At 44.7% G+C, this 22,424-nt stretch overlaps 2 protein-coding genes across 5 annotated transcripts; one reads left to right on the top strand and one right to left on the bottom strand.

Annotated features, from left to right (window-relative positions):
• Positions 1-4,900: 4,900 nt before the first annotated feature.
• On the top strand, positions 4,901-13,804 carry LOC307019748 (uncharacterized protein). 4 transcript variants are annotated; one of them, XR_013802735.1, is made up of 13 exons: positions 4,901-4,927; positions 5,023-5,118; positions 5,200-5,432; positions 5,971-6,149; positions 6,237-6,327; positions 6,411-6,749; positions 6,829-6,946; positions 7,167-7,227; positions 7,348-7,465; positions 7,571-7,668; positions 7,757-7,953; positions 8,116-8,292; positions 8,400-13,804. XR_013802735.1 is itself a non-coding variant. In XM_079650834.1 (12 exons), exons 2-8 carry the CDS (start codon positions 5,400-5,402, stop codon positions 7,349-7,351), a joined length of 813 nt encoding a protein of 270 aa, XP_079506960.1. In that variant the 5' UTR covers positions 4,991-5,118; positions 5,200-5,399; the 3' UTR covers positions 7,352-7,465; positions 7,571-7,668; positions 7,757-7,953; positions 8,116-8,292; positions 8,400-13,804. The 4 variants fall into 4 exon arrangements, 2 of the variants coding, with proteins under 2 accessions (XP_079506960.1, XP_079506959.1); XM_079650834.1 differs by lacking the exon at positions 4,901-4,927 and having other exon boundaries at positions 4,991-5,118; positions 7,167-7,215; XM_079650833.1 differs by lacking the exon at positions 4,901-4,927 and having other exon boundaries at positions 4,991-5,118.
• Positions 13,805-14,299: 495 nt separating this feature from the next.
• Positions 14,300-16,141, bottom strand: LOC307019930 (zinc finger BED domain-containing protein 5-like; the record flags this gene model as incomplete). The annotated part of the gene is made up of 1 exon (XM_079651029.1): positions 14,300-16,141. One exon carries the CDS (start codon positions 16,139-16,141, stop codon positions 14,300-14,302), a length of 1,842 nt encoding a protein of 613 aa, XP_079507155.1.
• Positions 16,142-22,424: the final 6,283 nt, after the last annotated feature.

Genomic DNA, 22,424 nt, shown 5'->3' with positions numbered 1-22,424 from the left:
TTTCCTGTATCCCATTGAACTGTGGGGGTGGGGGAGAGGCGAACTGCAGGACGTATCCTCTGCTGATCAGCCTGCTCATCCATCTGTCCATCAGACACACGCGCTGCCACTCTGAGAAACACTCTCATGTGCGGGCGTACATGCTCGAGATGTTCTGTGGTCGTCATGGCAACGAGCCACGCTAGGGAGTCTCCACACGCTGTGTTTCACTCCGGCTCTCATCATGAGGCGTGTAATAATAATAATAATAATAACTTTTATTTATATAGCGCTTTTCAATAACCCAAAGTCGCTTACAAAAAAAATTAAAAGTACAGAAAGGGGGTGAACAGGCAGAAGACAACATATTGGACAAGAAAATTGAACATGAACATTACATGAACAGGCAAAGGACAACACAGGGGGGGAGCAAGCATAGGACAACGAGCAAAAGACAACATAATGGAAAAGAGGAAAGAAAAAGTTGATGAATGTATGAATAAGAGATGCAGCGTGGGGTGAATAAGAGATACAGCGTGGGGTGTGAGTGAAGTCAGTGGGTTGGGGGGTAGGGTAAGTTGAAGGCTTGGGAGAAGAGGTATGTTTTCAGCTGGGTTTTGAAGGTAGACAGTGTGGGAGAGTGGCGGACAGATTGGGGGAGGGAGTTCCAGAGGCGGGGTGCTGATCTGGAGAATGCTCTGTTGCCAAATGTTTTGAGTCTTGATGGTGGTACTGTGAGGGAGAGAGTGGAGGAGGATCGGAGGGCTCGGGGGGGGTTGTAGGGGATGAGGAGGTCAGAGAGGTAGGGGGGGGCTAGGTGGTGAAGGGCTTTATAGGTGAGGAGGAGTGTTTTGAAGATGATGCGTTGTTTGATGGGGAGCCAGTGAAGAGAGCGGAGAACGGGAGTGATGTGTTCACGGGTCCGGGTGTGGGTGAGGAGGCGGGCAGCAGAGTTTTGTACCATTTGGAGTCTATGGAGGGAATGGGAGGAGATGCCAGTGAGGAGGGCGTTGCAATAGTCGAGGCGGGAGGTGATGAAGGCATGGATGAGGGATTCAGCAGCACGGGGGGGGAGGTAGTGTTTGATTTTGGCAATGCGGCGGAGGTGGAAGTAGGAGATCTTGATGATGGAGCTGACGTGGGGGTCAAAGGAGAGGGTGGGGTCCAGGATAACGCCAAGATTGCGTGCCAGGGGGGAGGGGGTGATGGTCGAATTCTCAATGGTGAGTGAAATGGGTCCTGTTTTATTGAGGGTTGATCTGGTGCCTATGATGAGTAGCTCTGTTTTATCACTGTTGAGTTTAAGGAAATTGTGAGTCAGCCATGTTTTTATTGAAGAGATGCAGGTTTCGATATGGGTGAGGGGAGGGTTGTGAGGGGATTTGGTGGTGATGTAGATCTGGGTGTCATCGGCGTAACAGTGGAAATCAAGGTTGAGGTTGCGAATAATGTGACCAAGGGGGAAAAGATAGCAGATGAAGAGGAGGGGGCCGAGGACTGAGCCCTGGGGGACCCCCTGTGTGACTGGGGAGAGGGCGGATGTGTGGCCAGAGAGGGAGATGAATTGTTGCCTGTCGGTGAGGTAGGAGCGTGTACACGCTCAGGGGATGAATGGAGGTGTGTGCAGTGCTGTCCACACGAGGCGTTATAACAGCGCTCATGGGTTTATTATGACCGTGTGTAGGAGGCGTATCTCGGACAGAGGAATGCCGCGAGCTCTGCAGGTTATTAACCGAGGTTAAAACCGGCAGGCTTCTGCAGCGAGCCCTGCTGTCTACTTAATCAACAGATTAGTGGCAGCCGGCTTAATTAGCGAGCTCTGCAGGTTATTAACCGATAGGTTAAAACCAGCAGGCTTCTTGCAGCGAGACCTGGCGCCGTGGCGATGCGGGCGCTACCACTGGGGGCACTCAGCCTGGAATACTGCTCATTCCCCCGTTCTGGCTTCTCTGTGATGCCATTGCCCTCGCCGCCACTGTGAGGCGAAAGGGCTTCGAGGAAGCCTCCACACGCTGCGTTTCACTCCGACTCTCATCATGAGGCGCGTACACGCTCAGGGGATGGATGGAGGTGTGTGCAGTGCTGCCCACATGAGGCGTTATAACGGCGCTCATGGGTTTATTAAGGCCGTGTGTACGAGGCGTATTTAGGACAGAGGAATGCCGCGAGCTCTGCAGGTTATTAACCGAGGTTAAAACGGGCAGGCTTCTGCAGCGAGCCCTGCTGGTAATCAACAGATTAGTGGCAGCCGGCTTAATTAGCGAGCTCTGCAGTTAATTAACCGATAGGTTAAAACCAGCAGGCTTCTGTAGCGAGCCGTGGCGCTGCGGGCGCTTCCGCTGGGGGCACTCAGCCTGGAATACTGCTCATTCCCCGTTCTGGCTTCTCTGTGATGTGCTGTAATGGTCGTCATGGTGACGAGCCACGCCATTGCCCTCGCCGCCGCTGCCCGTGAGGCGAAAGGGCTGCGAGGAAACCTCCACACGCTGCGTTTCACTCCGGCTGTCATCATGAGGCGTGTACACGCTCAGGGGATGAGTGGAGGTGTGTGCAGTGCTGTCCACATGAGGCGTTATACCGGCGCTTATGGGTTATGACCGTGTGTAGGAGGCGTATCTCGGACAGAGGAATGCCGCGAGCTCTGCAGGTTTATTAACCGATAGGTTAAAACCAGCAGGTTTCTGCAGGGAGCCCTGCTGCCTACTTAATCAACGGATTAGTGGCAGCCGGCTTAATTACCGGCTCCGCTTCCTCGGAGGCTATCGCGGAGCCGACCAGGAGCGGGGGAGCCTCACTCCCATTTGACTCGCCGTCGGGAGACCCTGTCTCCGGGGTGGCGGGGGAGCGGAGACGTGGGACGGAGCCCCTGCAGCCGCCGGGGCGGTTGCTGTGGGCGTCTCTCCGCTTGCGGCCTCCTGTGGCCGGCGTGGACGCCGCGGCTGCTGCGGGCGTTGGTGCCGCTGTGGCAGCTCAGCCGACTGGAGCCAGCTGTACATGCTGGCGAATGCCGTCCACCTGTTCCGCGGCCGTCTTCATGAACTGGGGTCCAAACAGCCCGTCCGGGCTGATTGGAGCGTCCAGTAGCACTTTTCTGGCCGTCTCCGTAACAGACGCCGCCGCGCTGTGGTGACGGAGAGGGGGAAAGCATGTTCGGCCGCCAAGCTGGCATCCTGCTCCGACTCTGTCTCCCCCGTCCGGGGGAGAGGAGGGAGGGGAGAACCGAACGGTGAACCGTGGAGGGAGGCGGGGCAGGAGTTGCTTCGGACTCCTGCCCGGCACTCTGCCCCAGGGACACGAGGCCCCGTCCGCGGGCTCGTAAGCCTGGACGGGCCAATCGTCCTCCTCGGCCACAGCAGCAAGAGTGTCCGCTCTCCGCTTCCTGTCGCCCGAGGGGAGACGAGCGCAGTGCATGCTACCTGCTGGTTTAGAGCCGCGTACGCGTGCTCTGACCCCCGGCAGGATTCGCATACTGCTTTTATCTCTGCAGGTCATAACTCATTATGAACCCAGAGCCACATGAGGGACAACCACGGACGCGGTTGTTGCTCATGATGATTCTCAATTGCTATGCTTCAGTAACTGTGCTGGTTTGCTGAAAAAAAGAGGGAGCAGGCCACCTTCCTATTTATACCGGAAGGAGACCCGAGGGTGGGGCCCACCTTGCGGGTGGGCGTGGACTACAAGTGTTTCAGTTCTGCACGGGGGCGCAGGGGGATTACCCAATAGCGATAGCCTTAGAGGGCGAAGCCATATACGAAATAGAACAGCTAGAAGATGCCATTTTCCTTGCCGATTTACTTTGTAAACAACTGAAGGTACATTTTTTAATTTCAATTGTATTGGTTTTGTGCCCGATGTACTGATTAGGTTGATTGATTATGTTCTTGTAATTTTGTAATGCTTGTAAGTGAATAGGAATACACTGGGAATGAAAAGCAGCTTGTTGTGAAAATGCATGACTACTTTATTGAAGGAGGAAGAAGACAGGGCCAGAGCAGCATCTAACAGGAGCAGAATCCGCTGGGTTGGCAAAGATGCTCAGGGGTGTCCTCTAAAAAGGAGGAGCAGAAGTGGGGCAACCTGCAGACGTACTAAAGGTTTGTGCATGTATACAGGTATTCATGATTAACATATCATTTTTGTTTTGATTGTTCGCAACATGATTGGTACAGCATGTTTCAGCTTAGAGAGGTATTGAACAAATATCTGTTATTCCGTCGCACATATAAAAATAGGCCATTGTAATAAATAGTTAGAGTTGGTTAGAACTGTTAGAACTCTTTTAATGCATAACATTTGCCTGCGATTGCCTCCTGTTCTCTGTAATTATTATCTGTTACCAATATATCTATTATTATTATTATTATTATTATTATTATTATTTTCCAGCCAGAACTGTTGCCATTGACAGTCCAGTGACTGTGGAACCAGCTGGAGCAACCTCTGCAGTACCCCCTCAGCTTTTTAGTAGGATGACATTTACTATCATTGAAAGTTAGGAAATGTGTCAACATAACATCAAACGAATACGTGATGCAATATGAGTTCGCTTTTGTGATGCTGAACATTTTCTTTTTTGTTTGTTTCCAGAAGATGAGATTCAGCAATTGCAGGAGCTTTTGGTTGATCAGCCATCAACCTCTTCCTCATGGTGCCTGCGCCAAAGTGCTGCCCAATTGGAGTGGCAAAAGGCAAGGTCCCATCACTTGGACAGCTTGCTGTCTTCAACTATGGTACCGGAAAGGAGATGCTCACATTGCTCCGCTCCTGCGGTCCTTCGCTGCAGAGAATGCATGCCCCTTGAATGGTTGTGTCATGACTGTGACATTTCTAAACACAGCATACACACCCTTCATATCAGGGAGTCCTTCAATGAAGGATATTTCAATTGTATTCCCCCAACAATGTCACTAGTCAAGACATGACATGTTCACTTTGAGACACCAAGGTATTTCACTTAACACAATTTAGCCCCAAGTGGTTATTTTATAACTTTCCTAATGTGCTGCTAGTTTAAGACATATTTTTAACCTCTCTTCACAGATCGTCTTCTGCCCACTGGTAGGCCTTCACACTCGTGTAACCCTGAAGGTGTTACAGAGTCTATAGGCAGGCCTGTCATTTTCGTCTGCATTAATGGTATGATTTTAAGTGTTCTTTTTGTCACCCTAATACAGGTAATGAATGCGATTGTTTTTACTAAACTGTATTTGTTATTAGGGCGTTATGATTTGCATCTCCCCAAGAGGGTGTGCAACACATGCCATTACGAATGGACACCTGATTGAGGAGACCTCATTAGAAGCGGTTACTGGCCAGCTTCTGTGAACGGAGACACGTTATATTCCACGGATGTCTTCAAATCTTTTGAGTACCTGAAGACTGTGGCACCAGGTTTGTCCAGACAGGCCTTTTTACAGATGCTGGAACGGAGGACACAGCATTATGGGAGGGTAAGATGACTTTCACTGAGTATTGCATAAGTAGAGGGCATTGTGAAAGGATGCATTTTATTTTGTGTAGATGAAACGTGTTGATTGGAAATATGTTTATGTCAAAATAACTAAATTGAAAAGCTTACAATGTGACTGAAAGTAGTTTAACTAGTGTTACATTAGAGCTAAAAACCTAGCACTGGTAGATGTAGGACATACTGTATAAGATCAAACATATCATAATCCAACTTTTGTTCTTTACTGAAGAACACAATTTGTATGATGAAAAACATTGTGCTCTTCTGTGGGAAAAAATAGGATTATGTATTTTACTGTAGAGAAAGTAGAGTCATGGTGCATATGACAAAAGCTGAAATAATGCTCCTTCTCTTCCAGCATCTGCCAATCCTAACCTGACCTTCACTTTTCAGGATATCGTGTGTTAGGGATACTCCTAATAGCCCCCCTCTTGCCTCCAACCACTGTGAAAGTCTTCCTGTTTCCTCGTATTATTCTGACATGTGTAAGGTAACAATTTTGCTTCTCAAACTTCCAGACAGGAAAAATCCATGGAGATGTCTTCCAAAGAAGCTTTCTGGAGTATATGGCCTGCCAGTACGAGTGCCAGAAAATGACGTGTGAGGAACCCTTCTCATGCCCAGCTTCTACTCCCAAAATGTTGGCTGTGTCAGTGGATGGGAATAGGAAACAGTACCGTTTCCGACAGTCACAGAGGTACATCTTTTTTGTATGTCAATTGAATTTAAGAAGTAGCCTATCAATGATGATAATAATGAATTGAATATTTATTTTTGAATTTAGGATCGATGAACCACTTTTTAAATGGCCGTTCATCATGGAAGACTCGGCTGTCACAGACTTTGTAGACAAAGTCAGAACAAATGTCAAATGTGTAAGCACAACATTTTTTTTCCTATGATTTTTCTAGCCTTTACTTGTTTTGAGAGTGTAACATTCAAATGTCTTTAATTGTAGACCCCAGGAAAAGGTACATGTGCTACCAGCCAGTGGTCAGCTGCTCGAGAGACAGCAAGAAGAGCCAGCAGGCTTGATGAAGAGGGTTTAGAGGTGGCTGTATGTAGACCTGGAGTGCTACTGAAAGCTCTCAACATGTTCAGAGGAGAAATATTTGCCTACCTCTTGTTCCTTCAAACGCAGTTTCAAGCTACAAACGTGCATTTTTATTGCACAGATATTGCTTGTAAATACTGGCCCTACCTCGAGAAAGTGGCAATGACAGAACTGCGACCTTTGCTGAGCATGCAACCGTTTCTCTCGGTCATGCATGCCGAGGCCCATTCCGCAAAGTGTGAGGTAGGCCCACTCTTATATTATTGTGATTGTAAGAATTTTTTTTAATTAATCTATGACATAATATATGTGTATTTGTTAGATTGTGTGGAGTGGGAGAAATGTGGAGGGTGCTGGTTCGACGGCCGGGGAAGAAGTGGAGATGGTGAACAGCTTTCTGTCACGTTGTGCCATCACAACTAAGTACATGACAAAATCAGGTATGTCCTCTTGTCATTAGACCAACATAATTCTGTCTTGAAGTTTTTATCCATCTCTTACTATACTTTATCTTTGTCTTTGATGTAGTCTGTTTCAACAGTACTAGAGTTTTTATGAGTTGATTTCCAAATACCCAAGTTATATTATCTGCTTTTCAATTTTACTTTTAAAAACCGCTCGCAATGACATGTTGACTGTCCATGCAATGGGATGGAACAGACGGAAGCAGGAAAACCTTAATGTCGTGTTGGCCAAGAGATATGTCAAGGTAATTGGCCATGTAAGTATATATGGAAAAGTTTGAATGATTAATTACTGTTTTCAAGACATGAAAAGTTATGGAAATTTGGGTGAAAATCTTGAAAATACATCTGTATCGGCAACATCTTTTTTACAACAGATAATCGCAATGTTGGAGGGTGAGACTCAAAAAATGAAGGACACCTGCGAAGAGCTTGGATGCCCTGAGGACAAAGTCCAATAATGGGTTAATGATGTTAGAGACTGGGCAACAAACGGTATGCTGTTTCCTAACTTGATAATATAACATTGTTATTTAACGTATAGTATTAACACTTATGTTTTCTTTGTCCTCAAACTGTGTTTCTTGTTATTTACCCAAGACAACACATCAGGCGACAATCAGTCTCTCCAGATGTCCATTGAGCAGCTATTTCTAGGGCTGTGCCAAAAGAAAGCTTGCCTCTCTATAGACAGACTGGTAAGTTATTATTATTCAGTTGCAGTCATGTAATTAAAAAATTCCATTGAACATTGTTTCAGTAATCTTTTTTACAATTACGTCATAGAGACAGCAATACGATTTGGCAGTTGCGTCGCAAAAGGTTAAGGGAGGAAAAGACCAAACACTTAGCGGCAATACGCTAGTACAACACCGGACAGCCTCCTGAAGGAGAAATCCAGGAAGAAGAGGTGGAGAGAAGACTGTCTGCAGAACAGCAAACAACAGACAGTCTAATATGGCCATGGGAAGTGCAAAGTGATGGTAAGAGCTTCTCTTGTTTGTGTTTATATAATATGTTTATTTTCTGGCACTAAGCAAGACCTATAACACCAGCTTCCCAGTCAATGGACTATGACCGGTCACTTATCCTACTGGTGCATGTCTTGGTCGGTAATGGTATGCTTGCTGTTCCTCTCTCTTCAGAATCGGTGTCCATTTAGGCCCAAAAAAAAGTATTTGATGCTTACATGGGCAAAAGGAGACTTGTGGAGGAGAGGGCCATAATTGTGAGGGAGAAGAGGCAGCACTGCCTTTATCTGAGAAGTCAGGCTGACAAGATCAGGATGCAAATGCAACATGTGTCATGTGGAGGACATCGTGGTAAATTCCATGATGCCATAACCAAATACTACTTAACATCCACAGTGTGTACTAGTAACAAAAATGAGATGCCTTTTCACTATTCTATTCTCTATGTTCTGCCCTAGACATGACTCAAGAAGGGAGAGATGGATTAGCTAGTCTTCTAAAGAAAAGACTTGCTGACGTGGACACACACATCCAGCATCTTTCTTCGGCCTACAGCCTGGCAATCAGACCAAATGCCCCTCAATGGCCTGATGATACTGTGGAGAACCATGACCAAGACAGTGACATCAGTGATGACAGTGAGGAAGACCCTGATGAGGACTTCACACACCCTACCCCCACCTTGAGGAAAGGACGCTGGGGCACAGCGCCTCTCTCCCCCTCCTTGAGGAAAGGACGCTGGGGCACAGCGCCTCTCTCCCCCACCCTACCCCCTCCTTGAGGAAAGGATGCTGGGGTACAGCGCCTCTCTCCCCCACCCTACCCTGAAGGACACTAGGGTGTACAGCAGGGGTGGCCAACCAGTTAGAGGTTGAGAGCCAATCATTTCCCTGCGTTACTGCAAAGAGCCACATCATACAGATAGGCCCACATGCTGGGTGTATGTCCCCCCCACCTCTCTCTCTCCTTTCTGTGTGCTCCCTCAGTCTCTTCCTCTAACGAGGCGCTCATAGGATTCCCATTCTGTAAACATTTTATATTTTTTTATTAGTAAATTCACAATTCAATCTTTACAATTTGTACATTTGGTTTCAATGTGGCCCTGCATTTAAAACGATCAAACATACTATTCATGCATAACATCACAAAATAAATAAATAACCTGAATGCAATTAGCCAAAAAAGATTGCCTAAAAACAGTTGGATCTTACTTGAATGTCGAATCATTGTAAATGATAATACAAAATCAAAGTACGTGAAAAAATTCACAGCCGACAGGCAATCATTTTAACCATACTTTACGCTTTTCACTTTTCACAATATACACATGTTAGCCAACAACACTGTCATATTTGAACACCAGTCTGTCATTTTCACCAACCTCCACCAGAGAGCACCCATCCACGAAGTTCTCCAGAAAGGCATCCTTTTCTAGGTACACATGTGCCCTCTGAACGTCCTTGCTTAAAATCCTCTTGAATATGTTCCATACATCTTCCTTTCTATTCCCATAATGGGCCAAGTCTCTCCTGAGTTTAACAGCATACCGGGCATGGCTCAGCACATAGTTGCAGAGATTCACATTGGGACCTTTCACTCCCCCACTCATCCCAAACAGCCACAACTCCTTCCAAACCAACGTTTTTAATATTCTATGCCCCCAACACTTCTCAATTAATCCTTTCAGCCGTTCAAAATACACCTTCAGCTCTCCACATTCAAAGAATTCATGCATACACGTTTCCACCATTACCTTACACACATCACACTCTTTCTTCACCGTGACATCAAAACCTGCTTATGATCAAATTGTTGTACACCCTGTTGTGACGAAACATAAAATAAAAATGCTCACATTCAATGCTATTCCATTTCACCCTTAAATTCCGCCATACCTTCTGCACATCAAACTTTTCACAAACATTTTCCCACACACGCTCAGAAGCAGGTCTTCTTATTTTACCTCCCCTCAGCATTTTGTAAATCGCCCTTGTGTTTACTTTCTCAATTTTAACCCGAGTATCCCCCTCCCCCACATACATTTCCGCCACGCTCTCTCCACTTCTTGTAGCCTCACATTCAACCATTCTCACCCACCCCGCAGGCATACCCTTTTTCACCCTCTCCATGATTTTTTCCGCCGTCCTCAACGGCATAATTCCCCCCCTACCCCTCACCTCATCCACTATCACCCGTGCCCCCATGAACCCCGGCACAAACTCATAAACTAAATCCTTTATGTTTCTAAAACCCGCCTTCCACATTTGGAGATCAAATATAGCACACTTCTGCACCGTGATCATATGGTTCAGATTATTTATATAGAGTGTTAAGGAAAGCAGGATTTGGGGTGAAGTTGTTGGGTTGGATTAAAAGATTGTATAGTCGGGCGGTGAGTTGCGTTAAAATAAATGGGATCGTTACAAACGTGTTTAGGTTAGGGAGGTCGGTCAGGCAGGAATGTCATCTCTCCTCCATGCTGTACGCCTTGTCGGCTGAACCATTAGCCACAATGCTAACTCAAAACAAGAACATCAGGGGGGTGGAGATACCGGGGGGACAGGTCAGTCTCCTGTACCAGTATGCAGATGACACCACGGTTACGGTCAGAGATGGGGAAAGTGTGAGGGAAGTGTTAGAGGTAGTAGGGCAGTATGGCAGGGCGTCAGGGGCAAAGATAAATATAGACAAATCAGAGGTAATGTATATAGGTGAGGATGGAGTGGATAGGACAGGAATAGGGCTCAAGGAAAGGAAAGATTATTTTAAGGTGCTGGGTGTTAATTTGGGTATAAAAGAAATGGAAGGGAGGGATGAGCAATATGAGGGAATCAGCAACAGAACGAAGAAAACGTTAAAGTTTTGGAGGATGAGGCGTTTGAAGTTAAGAGGGAAGGTAGTGGTGATAAATGGGCTCATAGTGAGCAGATTAGTCTACATCATGACCGTCATGGAAATGCCTGAAAGGGTCCATAAAGAAATAGACCGGGCAATAAATGAATTTTTGTGGGAAGGGCAGGGCGTTAAAATAGATAGGGAAGTAATGGAGAACGAGTATAGGGATGGAGGGATGAAGCTGATCAACTTGGGAAGGAAAAAGAAGGCGCTAAGGGTTAAAATGATGTTAAAATATGTTGGGGACAAGGAGGGAAAAAAAGATCATGCGTGGAAAGTATTTTTAAAAGAAGCTATCAATAAGTGTGGAGGCTGTGGGGACAGCGCCTTGTTCATGGCTTTGAGAAAAGAAATGCTGAGCAGTGTTTCTGAGTACCACAGGGAGGCGCTAATGGCATGGGGGGAGTTTCTGAAAGGGGTAAAGCATGAGTGTGTGAATGCTGAGCAAGTGTGGAATCAGCCTATCTATCTGAAGTTCATAATCATGTTTGACACGATCAAACGCTTTATTTAAATCAAGACTCATGACTATGCCACCCTCCCCCTCCTTCATGTGTTTAATGGTATCCCTGATGCTGCTTGTCGTGTTGATTATAACCCTCCCCGGTACACTATACGCCTGGGTCCCACCCACCACTGTTTTAAATACCCTCTTCATTCTATTCCCTAACACCTTCGCCAATATTTTGTAGTCATTGTTAAGCATGCTTAACGGCCTGTAATTTTCTAACCTGTCCCTATCACCCTTTTTGTAAATGATGCTTATAACCCCTGTTGCCATGCTGGCCGGCAGGTCATCCTCCTCGTCAATGTGTTTGAACACCCTATGCAGCACCGGTACCAACTGTTCCCTAAATGTAATATAAAATTCTGCCGTTAACCCATCTAACCCCGGACTCTTATTCCTACCCAACCCTCCTATTGCTAGATCTATTTCTCCTGTACCAATCTCTCCCTCACACATCTCTCTCTCACTATCATCTAAAGCTTTATCCATGCTGTCTATGGCCGTCTCTACACTCTCTCTTTCTGCCTCTTCTGTCTTGAATAATTCCCTGTAAAACTCCTCCACTCTTTCTGCTATCCCTACTAAATCTGTTTTTTTCCTACCATCCTTTCCCTCAACCTGTTTTAAATATTTATTTTCCTGCTTCATTTTTTCCAAACTCAGAAAGTAACCCGTACATCTTTCCCCCTCCATTGCATTCTTTGCCCTGCTTCTAACTATCGCCCCCCTGCATTTGTCCCTCTCTAAACCCTCCAGCTCATCTTTGATCCTCGTGTATCTCCCTACATCTCTCCCTGTGTCTCCGTCTATCTTTGCTGCCTCTTTAGCCAACTCTCCCCTCACCCTTTCCTCCTTTCTTCTATCAAGCACATTTTTCCCCTTACTGTGTTTTATGCTTATTCTCTTGATCTCCTCTTTTAACCCCCCCCCCCACCAACCTAATATATTATTGTCCCTTGTATCACCCCCCTCCCTTATACATTCTCTCACTCTTTGTTTATACACCTCATCCTTCAGTAGTTTCGCATTCAAGCACCACACACCCCCGCCTCTCCCATTCATTCTCAGCCCCATCCTGAGGCTAAGAACCATATGATCACTTACCGCTGTGGTCCTATATTCAATCCTTCCAATCTTTTCATTGACAGCTTCCGAGCAGAGTGTTAAATCAATCCTGCTCTGCAGTAGTTTGTCTTTCACCACTCACCTCCAAGAAGATTCCCTGACATCCGGGTTTCTTTCTCTCCAGACATCTATCAACCCATTCTCATTCATTATCTTTTTGAGTGCCACCCTCGAGGAGTCATTACTAAAACGAGCACCCGCAGGCGCATCCAGCCTTCCACACCACACATTGAAGTCTCCCACAATCTAACAGTTCCCCTCACATTTGCCCTCCAACCCCTCAACAAAAAAAACTCTCTCCCTCTTGCTATTAGGTGCATATACATTAATCAACTTAAACGTGTCCCCCATGTATTCATACTGTACCCCAATCATCCTCCCTTCCCCATCATCCTCAACCTTCCTTGCATTCTTCACATCCCCCGAATTAATAAGTATCGCCACCCCCCTTGCATGTACACCCCCATTATTTGCAAACACCTCGCCCATCCACTCCTTTCTAACCTCATCCACACACTCCCCATCCCAATGTGTCTCCTGCAGACATATGATGCTGGCCTTACATAGACTTAGCGCCCGGCTTCTTTTGGACTTGCTTTTTAGACCATTACCGTTGAGGGATGAGATCGTTGCCATCACAAGGGGTGTTGTTATAATTAACGTCCTTTGCATCATTTCCTTCGGCTGGCTTCTTTCCCGAGCTCCCCCTGTGTTGATCTCGCTCTCCTTTTCTCCACCTCTCTCCTTGTCCGCTCTGCGTCTGGCACTCAGCCCGGCGTTCTCCGCTGAGGTCTTCTTCTCCTCCTCACGCCTGTTTCTCCTCATGCCGCGTCCCTCTGCTCATCATTGGGGTTCCCGAAGACCATGGCGCCCCCAGTGTCCTCCGTCAGCTCTCCCTCCTCCATTCCTGAAGCCTCCGAGATGTCTTCTACCCCTCCAGGACCTCAACACTTCTTTCCCCCGCCGCTGCTCCCTTCGGCGCCTCTGCTGCTTCCGTCGGCGCCTCCGCCGCTCTGCCTGGCACTTTTCTTGTTCTTTCCCGCGTCCGGTGCTTTCTCTTCCATCACCGAAGCCTCCGAGATGTCCTCCTCCACTGGACCTTGATCTTCGCTGCTGATCTCATCATGGGGTCTTTTCTTTGCTTCCTCCGCCTCGTCGCCTTTCCCCCCCGTCTTCCTCCTCGTCTTCCTCCTCGTTTTCCTTCTCGTCGTCTTCCTTCTTTTCGTCTTCCTCCTCTCTCTTTCGCCTCTCTCTCTCCGCTCCATACCTGCACTCCTTGGCGTAATGCCCTTGCTCATTGCACCTGTAGCACTTAAAGTCTGGGCATTCTCTAAAGCAGTGGTTCCCAAACTTTTTGGGCACAAGGCACACCAAAGGACAAGTAAAAATCTCAAGGCACACCTACCCTAAAATAGCCCTTATAACACGTGTTATCACTCATATCATGTAAAATATCTGTAAATGTGCATACTTATTTACTAATTGCAAATAAAATGTGACAAAGACAACTATATTACTCATGAAATATTTATTAACGAATTTTTTTTTTAATTAATTTATAAATATAAATATATATATATATATTATATATATATATATATTATATAATTTATTAAACTTTAGCAAATTAGGCTTCATCAAAGCAGCAACACACTCATTTAAACCAGACAGGTCACAAAATTAAAAATGAGGCAACGGAAACTCAGCAGAAACTCAGCACAGAGAACTGTCAATGCAAGGAAACATGGTCCTGAACTACAAATTATGAATATAACATTTCACCAATCAGCATTGAAACATGTGCTATTTTAAAATTTGCCTATTTACAGATTAATGGGATACATGTGCCTGTCGGGGCGCGCAGATTTTTTTAATCCTCGGTGGCACTGAAGAGAGGGCAACTCGCAAGTCCTGTTCAACAGAGAGCCGTGACCTGCTGTTGTTCTTCATATAAGTCAGAGTAGAGAACGCCAGCTCACACAGGTAGGTAGTGGGGAAATGAAGTAGTTGCTCAATCGCGTGGTGGGAGATGCTTGGGTACTCCGATGCAGAAGCCAACCAAAACTGATCCAGTGGGAGCTCACTGAATTTGAGTTTCAGTGTGCGGTCCACACGGAGCTCTGCGCACTCCTCTCTCTCTTTCATGGAGAGCTTCTCTGTGGAGGATTCCTGGTGGAATGGGTCTTGGATCCAGTCATAGTCCTCGATGTCAGCCACACGTGGAAAATACTGCTCAAACCTCTCTTTTAAGGTCTGAAGGTGTTCCGCATACACAGCGCGCTCCTTAGCTGCCTGCGGCGCAGCTGATGTCAGCGGGAACATGTCCATGGAGCCCTGCTCCAAAGCCTCCTGCCACAGGAGAAGTTTGCCCATAAACCCCCGAATCTTATCTGTGGACGATAAAATGTTTTCATTCCTTCCCTGAAGCTTGGCGTTTAACTCGTTCAGATGCCCAAATATGTCTGCGAGGTAAGCCAGCCTGGCGCACCACCTCTCATCCGCGAGCTTGTCTTTATGTGGGACAGCGTTTTCACCTGAAAACTCCAAAAGCTGTTCCCGAAGCTCATAAAGACGGGATAGGACTTTCCCCCGTGACAGCCAACGTACCTCTGTGTGCAGGATCAGGCTTTGGTGGTCGGCTCCCATCTCGGCGCACAGCTGGGAGAAGAGGCGAGATTTCAGGGGCCTTGATTTTATGTAATTCACCATCTGCACGGCCTGATTCAGCACTTCAGTCAACTCCGGGGGCATGGTTTTGGCAACCAATGCCTCTCGGTGCAGAATGCAGTGGTTTGTCACGATATGTGGGTTTTGTGCCCTCACCTTAGCAATGAATCCTTTCACTCTCCCCGTCATGCTCGCCGTACCATCTGTGCAAAGACCGACGCACATATTCCAGGTCAGACTGTTCTCTTTAAAATAGTCATTAGTTACCCTGAATATTTCCTCTCCCGTGGTGTGGCTTTCCATTTCTTTGCAGAATAAAAATGTCTCTTTGATGGAGTCAGCATCAACATATCTGACGTTTGCCAGAAGTTGGGCAGCCCCACTGATGTCCGTAGATTCATCTATTTGGAGGGAAAATCTGCCGCTCGCCTGCAGTTTCTCTGCCAAATGTTCCTCAATGTCTTCGGACATGTCGTCGATTCTTCTTTTGATCGTATTATCAGACGACGGCACTTTCGATAGCTCATTTGCGGCATCTGGACCCAGCATGACACCTACAAGTATTTTGCAAGCAGGGAGGATGAGTGTCTCCGCTATTGTGTGAGGCTTCTTCTGCTTTGCAATGAGCTCCGCTAGCATGTAACTCGCCTCCATTGCCTTATCAGACACTTTCACAGAATCCAACAAACGTCCTTGCTGCCTCTGGTTCAGATCCCGCGCTCTTCTGAAGTAGTCCAAGTTACTGTGAACATGGGCGGGATGTTTGGTTTCCAAGTGCCTCTTCAGCTTGCTTGGAACCATGTTAGCATTAGCTAACTTCTCCCGACAGACGACGCACTCGGGCTGAGGATTGTTCACATCCCCGGTCCAAATGAAGCCATAAGACAGATAACTGTCATGGTACTGTCTGCTGACAGTTTTTTTCCTCTTCTCTTTCGGTGGTGGGTTGTCGGCAGTCTCTACACTGGTGGTTGCTGGTTTGCTCCGCACAAGAAAGCGCTCCATTTTCCCGCTTGCTTGTTTCTCAGTTTTAATATTGTCCTTCAGCCTTTGATGTGTCACAGTCTTATAAATCCCACCTGCGCAACTGCGTTAACAGCGGAATACGGGGTTCTGTGAGGATTATTTTTTAAATAATCGTTTTTAGGTATAGAGTTTGCCTCTGTATTATGAAATGTGTGCATACAAAGTACTGATATAGTAAATAAAAAAATAATTATTTTTGTGTAGTTGTATATTGCAATAATAACGTATGTTTGTCACAAAATCCCACGGCACACCTGGACTTGCCTCACGGCACACCAGTGTGCCGCGGCACACCGTTTGGGAACCACTGCTCTAAAGATGTGACCACATGCGTCTTTTAGATCTTTCCAGACGAGAGATCTCTCTCCCCCGTCTGTGTGCGAGGGGGCGGGGCAGTTTACACATACGCTCTGCTACATGCATGCAACACACACACACACACACGCACACGCACACACACACACACGGAGGAGATGGCGGAGAGAACGCGCTCCGAGGTGTGGTTAAACTATAGCCGTGTCGATGTGGACAATGCTCGTTACCAAAATTGCAATAAGAGTTTAGCGTATAAGGGCGGTAACACGAGCAATTTGTCTAAACATGTAGCAAAAATGCACCACATTCAGACGGAGAAATGCACCCGGTTCGACTGTCTTTCTAGTAGCTCTGTAGCCCCATCCACGAGTAACGTTTCCACGTCAGGTGTTATGTATGCTAGCAGCAACACACGGAGTTAACTACATTATACAAACATGGGTTAATGATTAGAGGTAACTGAGTTATTTATTTTGTTAAAGTTTCAGCTATTCTGGTTACATTTCTGTCATCAGATTATTTAATACGATTTGTTAAAACATTGTTGTTTCTTTTGATGTGAAATATTATGTATTTAATTTAAATAAAAAGCAATGTTAGTTTTGTTCACAATTTGTTTAGTAAGTTTACCTTATTTTTTTCTCCAAAAGAACCGATAAAAGTACCGTTAAAAGGGGATTTTCTTTTTACTGGGTGGACGGGGGACACTCGCGCTCGTGAACTGTCAACGGGGGGGGGGGGCTTGGGGGACCTCTGTGTCGCCTGTCAGCGCAACTTACTTGATGCCCTTTAGACAATATAATAATAAAGGGCGGTGCCGGTGTCGGTACCAGATGTGTTCGGGGTACCATATGTGTTCGGGGGCCGTCTCTTACCAATGACGTCACGCATTGTACGCATTGTGATTGGCTGTACGGTAATTTACCCAGGGGTGCTCGGGGGCAAATCACATCTACAGATCATGACGAACCGAATTGAATTATTCCTATGCTCCTAGCGTGTGAAAATGTTTGTGAAAAACATGTTAAAAAAACATGAAAACGGAGCAATGGCTGTACGCCATTGGCTGTACGGCAACTCAAGAGGACCATCATACATGGTCAAATTCCGAACATTTAAACATAGCCTACACTTCATTCTTTACTTTGTCCGTTATTATATGTAGAAGATGAACTACCTCTCTGAAAGGTCCCAATGTGTTAATTTTGATGGGCTGTCTTCTGAGTGGTTAAACATCACTAAAGATTTTCTGACTTCTGACTGCTTTGGATATATAATTACACCACAATAAGGTTTTACTATCACAGTGCACTGAGATTTGTGACAAACTGTAAAGCACTTACGCATCACTGTACACTGTAAACCAAGGCGGTTTTGCCATCACTTACTGTACTGAGGCTCAGTCACTGGTACATTTTCATTTACAAAGCCATGTTGGATAAAGTACCATCTTATATCTGCTCCCTGATCTCTCGGCAAATTGAAAGTACTTATTGCCTGAGATCTCATGCTGTGGTTTTATTAAATGTGCCAAGTGCTAGCCTAGGACTGTCTTAGGGAAGAAAGCTTTTAGATGTGCAGCTCCACTAACTTGGAACAGTCTGCAAAAAGAATGTAAAATTACCAAGCTGGTACCACTACATGTTTTTAAAGCTCGGTTGGATGCTCCAAAGTCAGATGCTGTTGGTACCTGTACATGTGGATAGATATGTAAATTGTAATCCCTGTATTTTTTGCTGTATGATGTCCTTTTGTTGTTCTGTTGTTTAAGTTTTTATGTCTTCATGTGGAACCTACTGCTGCAGGTCTCCCTTGAAAAATAGATCATTGATCTCAATGGGATTTTACCTGGATAAATAAAGGTTTTGAATTGAATGTCGAGCATTAACTGCAAGTCACTCAAATGCATAAACTGGAGAATAATTATGTTACAAGTGTTACAGAAAACATATCCAAGTGTAACAAACATCCAGTATTAACCTTACTGTTTTTTTACTAACAGTAACCAACTAATAATTTTCATGAAGTGCATATTTATTCCAAACTCACAATATATATATTATATATATATATATATATATATATTATATATATATATGTAATAAAACATAATGCACAATGGTACACAGTATCCAAACTCTTTAGGCACTGGTCAGAGGCATTCATGTAAAGCAGATCACCAGAATCCAATACTGGTAAAAACGTTGCAGAGATCAAATATTTCCTTGTCTGAAAGGAGAAACCTAATTTTAAAACAACATTTTCAGTGTGTGACTTGAAAGATAAGTTCTGATCAATAATAAAACCTAGATATGTGTATGTAGTGACCCTTTCAATGTCAATGTCAGTCCCTTGAACAGTACAAATGTTGGGGAGAAAATAAGTTAACTTTTTGCGATTTGAGAATATCATGAGTTTGGAGTTGTCTGCATTTAATGCTAACTTGAGTTGAGATAAATGGGATGGAATAACATCAAAGAAAGACTGGAGGAAATCAAGACTTGCTCTATAGAAGAGGATGAACAATAAATAACAGTATCATCTGCATAGAAATAGAAAGCAGCATTTGAAAGATTATTAGAGATTATTTACATACAGTATATGGTGAAATTATTGGTCCTAATATGGAACCTTGGCGCACACCCTTTCAAATCAAATCAATCAAATCAAGTTTTATTTATATAGCACATTTATAAACGATTTTTGGTTGAGCCAAAGTGCTGTACAAATAATAAAAATACCCTACAGTAAAGACATTTTAAAGCTAATACAACAGCAGTTTGTTCAGAATATCAGTATGAGAAGAAAACGACACCCTCTGTCCTTAGACCCTCACATCGTACAAGGAAAAACTTCAAGAGAAAACCCACAGTTTAAAGGGAAAAATGGGAGAAACCTCGGGGAGAGCAACAGAAGAGGGATCCCTCTCCCAGGACGGACAGACGTGCAATAGATGCCGTGTGTAAATCGAAGAGATAATACATTTGCAACATAGGTAGACCGTATGTTAGGAAATGCATGCTTCTATAATAATAGGATGAATCCACGAAAATGTCAACAATCCTGTGGGAGCCTTCAGGGAGGCAGCACGACGAGACCCAGGCAGGACCGCAGAGACAGGTTCAGCCACGACCCGAAGTCCATGACTTAATCCAGAACTCAGGATAGAGGATCCAGGATGCGGGACCACAGCAAGAGGATCAGCCTCGACTCAAGATCACATCAAGACACAAAAGAAGAAACATTTGGCTGGGTTAATCGGAACATGAGAATACACAGATTCAGACAGACAGAAGGAAGAACAAGCACTCCCTTTGGAGTGATTTTTTTTAAATATTGAAGTTAAATGCATCAATCTGGTGCACTTTGAGAGCAAAATGAAGAGATATATGGATACCTCTCAACATACATATGAAACAACTGTAAACAGATTTACTTTGTCTTTATGGATTCGATTGTGGACTCGATTGTGATTGCTGCACATTATCCCTTACTTAATAAATACTTTTTTTGATAATCTATTATATAGAAAAGTATATCATATTGATATATAATATATAATTTATTGATAATATATAATATAATCAAATATAACAATCAAAACGAAATAAGTAGTATTAAGTATTAGGGCTAAGAAAATATTGTACATGTGAAATAGTTGTATGTATTGATTTAAATTGACATGCATACGCTAAGAAAAATAGTCCGTTGTTACTGTTTGAACTAACGTACCAACGGCACTGAACATATTACATATTACCTACCATATTACGTTATATACTTCTTACCTTCGATTTCTCTTGTTCTTCTCCTCATTCGTCTTTGTTTTTCTTCAAGTTTTATTGTATTTCTTCAAGTTTTTATCTTGTTGGTCGAATGCACTTAAGCGTCAGCTAAATACAATGTAATGTAATGATCAAAAACCCCTCTATACTCTAGACTGCGTGGGTAAATTACCATACAGCCAATCACAATGCGTGACGTCATTACGTCGTGACGTCACTGGTAAGAGACGGACCCCGAACACATATGGTACCCCGAACACATCTGGTACCGACACCGGCTGTCAGCGAACCGATCCGGCCTTTCTGCACGACTATCACTCAAATGCGGGACATAGTCTCAATGTGTGGGACGCGGGACAAATGCTTCAAATAAGTGGGGGTACGGCGTACCCCGGCGTCCAACGCCCACACCACTGGTTAAAAGGACCGGATCGATAAGCGCTATCGATAAAAGTTAAAACCTTAACGATACCCATCCCTGTCAGTTTTACACACATTCTGAGGCCGCCGTGCCTATGTTTTTATTTTCACTGCTCATTTATGCTTATGTTCTATTAGTGCATTAAAAAATCATTAAAATCATTAATGAAGTTTCAGCTCAGACCCCACGCTTAATATGTCCCCCTGGCCCACCTACATTTCTCCAGGCCCACCCACACAATAATTCCTGGCTACGCCACTGCTTGCGCATTAGTTTCTGTTATGGATCAGTATCAACAGTCCTGCCAGTAACGTTACTATATTATCAATGCTACTTTAGTTATAGCCTGATATATGATAGCTAAATTCACAATGTTGTTATGTGACGTGAGCTAACATTCTGTAGCTAACGCCGATCACTCATCAAGATAGCTGCCCAGTTCTCCACTGGTTCTCCTCACACCACAGCTCAATTTCTCACCGATGGCCGTTATTCCTTCTAATCCTTGGCTGCTCCTGGTCTCTTGGAAGCCTAGCAGGCTCATAATTATAAGGTTGTGGTCCGTCATATGCATTCAAATATACATGTTCAACTTCTTCTGTGTCTTCTGTGTCGAAAGTAGCATTGGGATCCATGTTTATTAATACGTTACACCGGCCGCCCTCCCCCTTGTTTCCCCTTTGTTACGTCACACGCGGGAGGTCGCGTGGGGAGGCGTTTTTGATGCGGAAGTAAAAATGTCTTACAAAAACGACGCCAGATGTCACTGTAGTGTATATTTATGTATATTTTTGGGAAAATGTAGTGTATACATAATTTTCCTACACATTTATTCCCAGGTGTCTTTAACCTAGAAGTTGCTCTTTAAGACTTGTCTAACGTCTACAAAGTAAGCCCTGTATATTGATCATGTAGATCGGGGGTGCCCAATACGTTGATCGCAAAGGTAGTGTGGGTAGATAGCATGGCATTGAAGCGCAAATGCGGCGCACCTTTATGCGCTTCAGAGGCGCTATTGGCGTAAGCGCTCCACAGTTTCTCCTCCGCTGTGAGGTTCCTGCGCTCGCAGTTCACTAGCAACGTTGGTTTCAAAGGCATACCAACTATTACAAATCCAATCCAAACAAACCCACTTTATTTGTATAGCACATAATAAAAACAGAGTGTTTACCAAAGTGCTTCACACCAAACATAACATTATAATAAAATATAATATTACAATAATAGATAAAAGGCACACATAAGAAAAGATAAAAGGATACAAGGTACACATAAGAATTAATACACGGTACATAAAGGCTCTGGACAGACAATAAAAGCATACAAATCGATAAAACATTGCTCAGACTGACTCGAAAGCGAGGGAAAAGAGTTGGATCTTTAGGCGGGACTTAAACGTTTGGAGGGTGGGCGACAATTTGAAATGGGGGCGCAGCTCGTTCCAGATTCTGGGGGCTACCGCTGGGAAGGCTCGATCTCCCCTGGTCTTTTTCTTGGTTTTAGGGACTACCAGAAGCAGCTGAAGCAAAATGAAGTCACAAGAATGATAGAGACATAACAAAACAGTATTTATTTGGGCATGGCTAATATAATTGTTGATGGCCAAACATAGAAGTAACACAACTCTGCTCACATTTCAGGGTTTTTCTTTGACTTAGCCTACTTAAGAGGGAAAACATCTTTCCATATACAATTATTTTTACGATAAGCTAACCTATTATATTTGAAAGATGTTCTCACC

The sequence above is a fragment of the Notothenia rossii genome (genome assembly GCF_949606895.1).
Source record: "Notothenia rossii genome assembly, chromosome: 9".
Taxonomy (NCBI): Eukaryota; Metazoa; Chordata; class Actinopteri; order Perciformes; family Nototheniidae; genus Notothenia; species Notothenia rossii.
Note: the sequence above shows the minus strand (reverse complement) of the source record. Positions and strands in the feature narration are given on the sequence as shown.

Coding starts and splice junctions, on each gene's coding strand:
- LOC307019748 (XM_079650834.1), top strand. CDS start 5,400: ATGCTGGAACGGAGGACACAGCATTATGGGAGG. Junction 5,433..5,970: donor GGACACAGCATTATGGGAGG/GTAAGATGACTT, acceptor TCAAACTTCCAG/ACAGGAAAAATCCATGGAGA. Junction 6,947..7,166: donor TAAGTACATGACAAAATCAG/GTATGTCCTCTT, acceptor GGGATGGAACAG/ACGGAAGCAGGAAAACCTTA.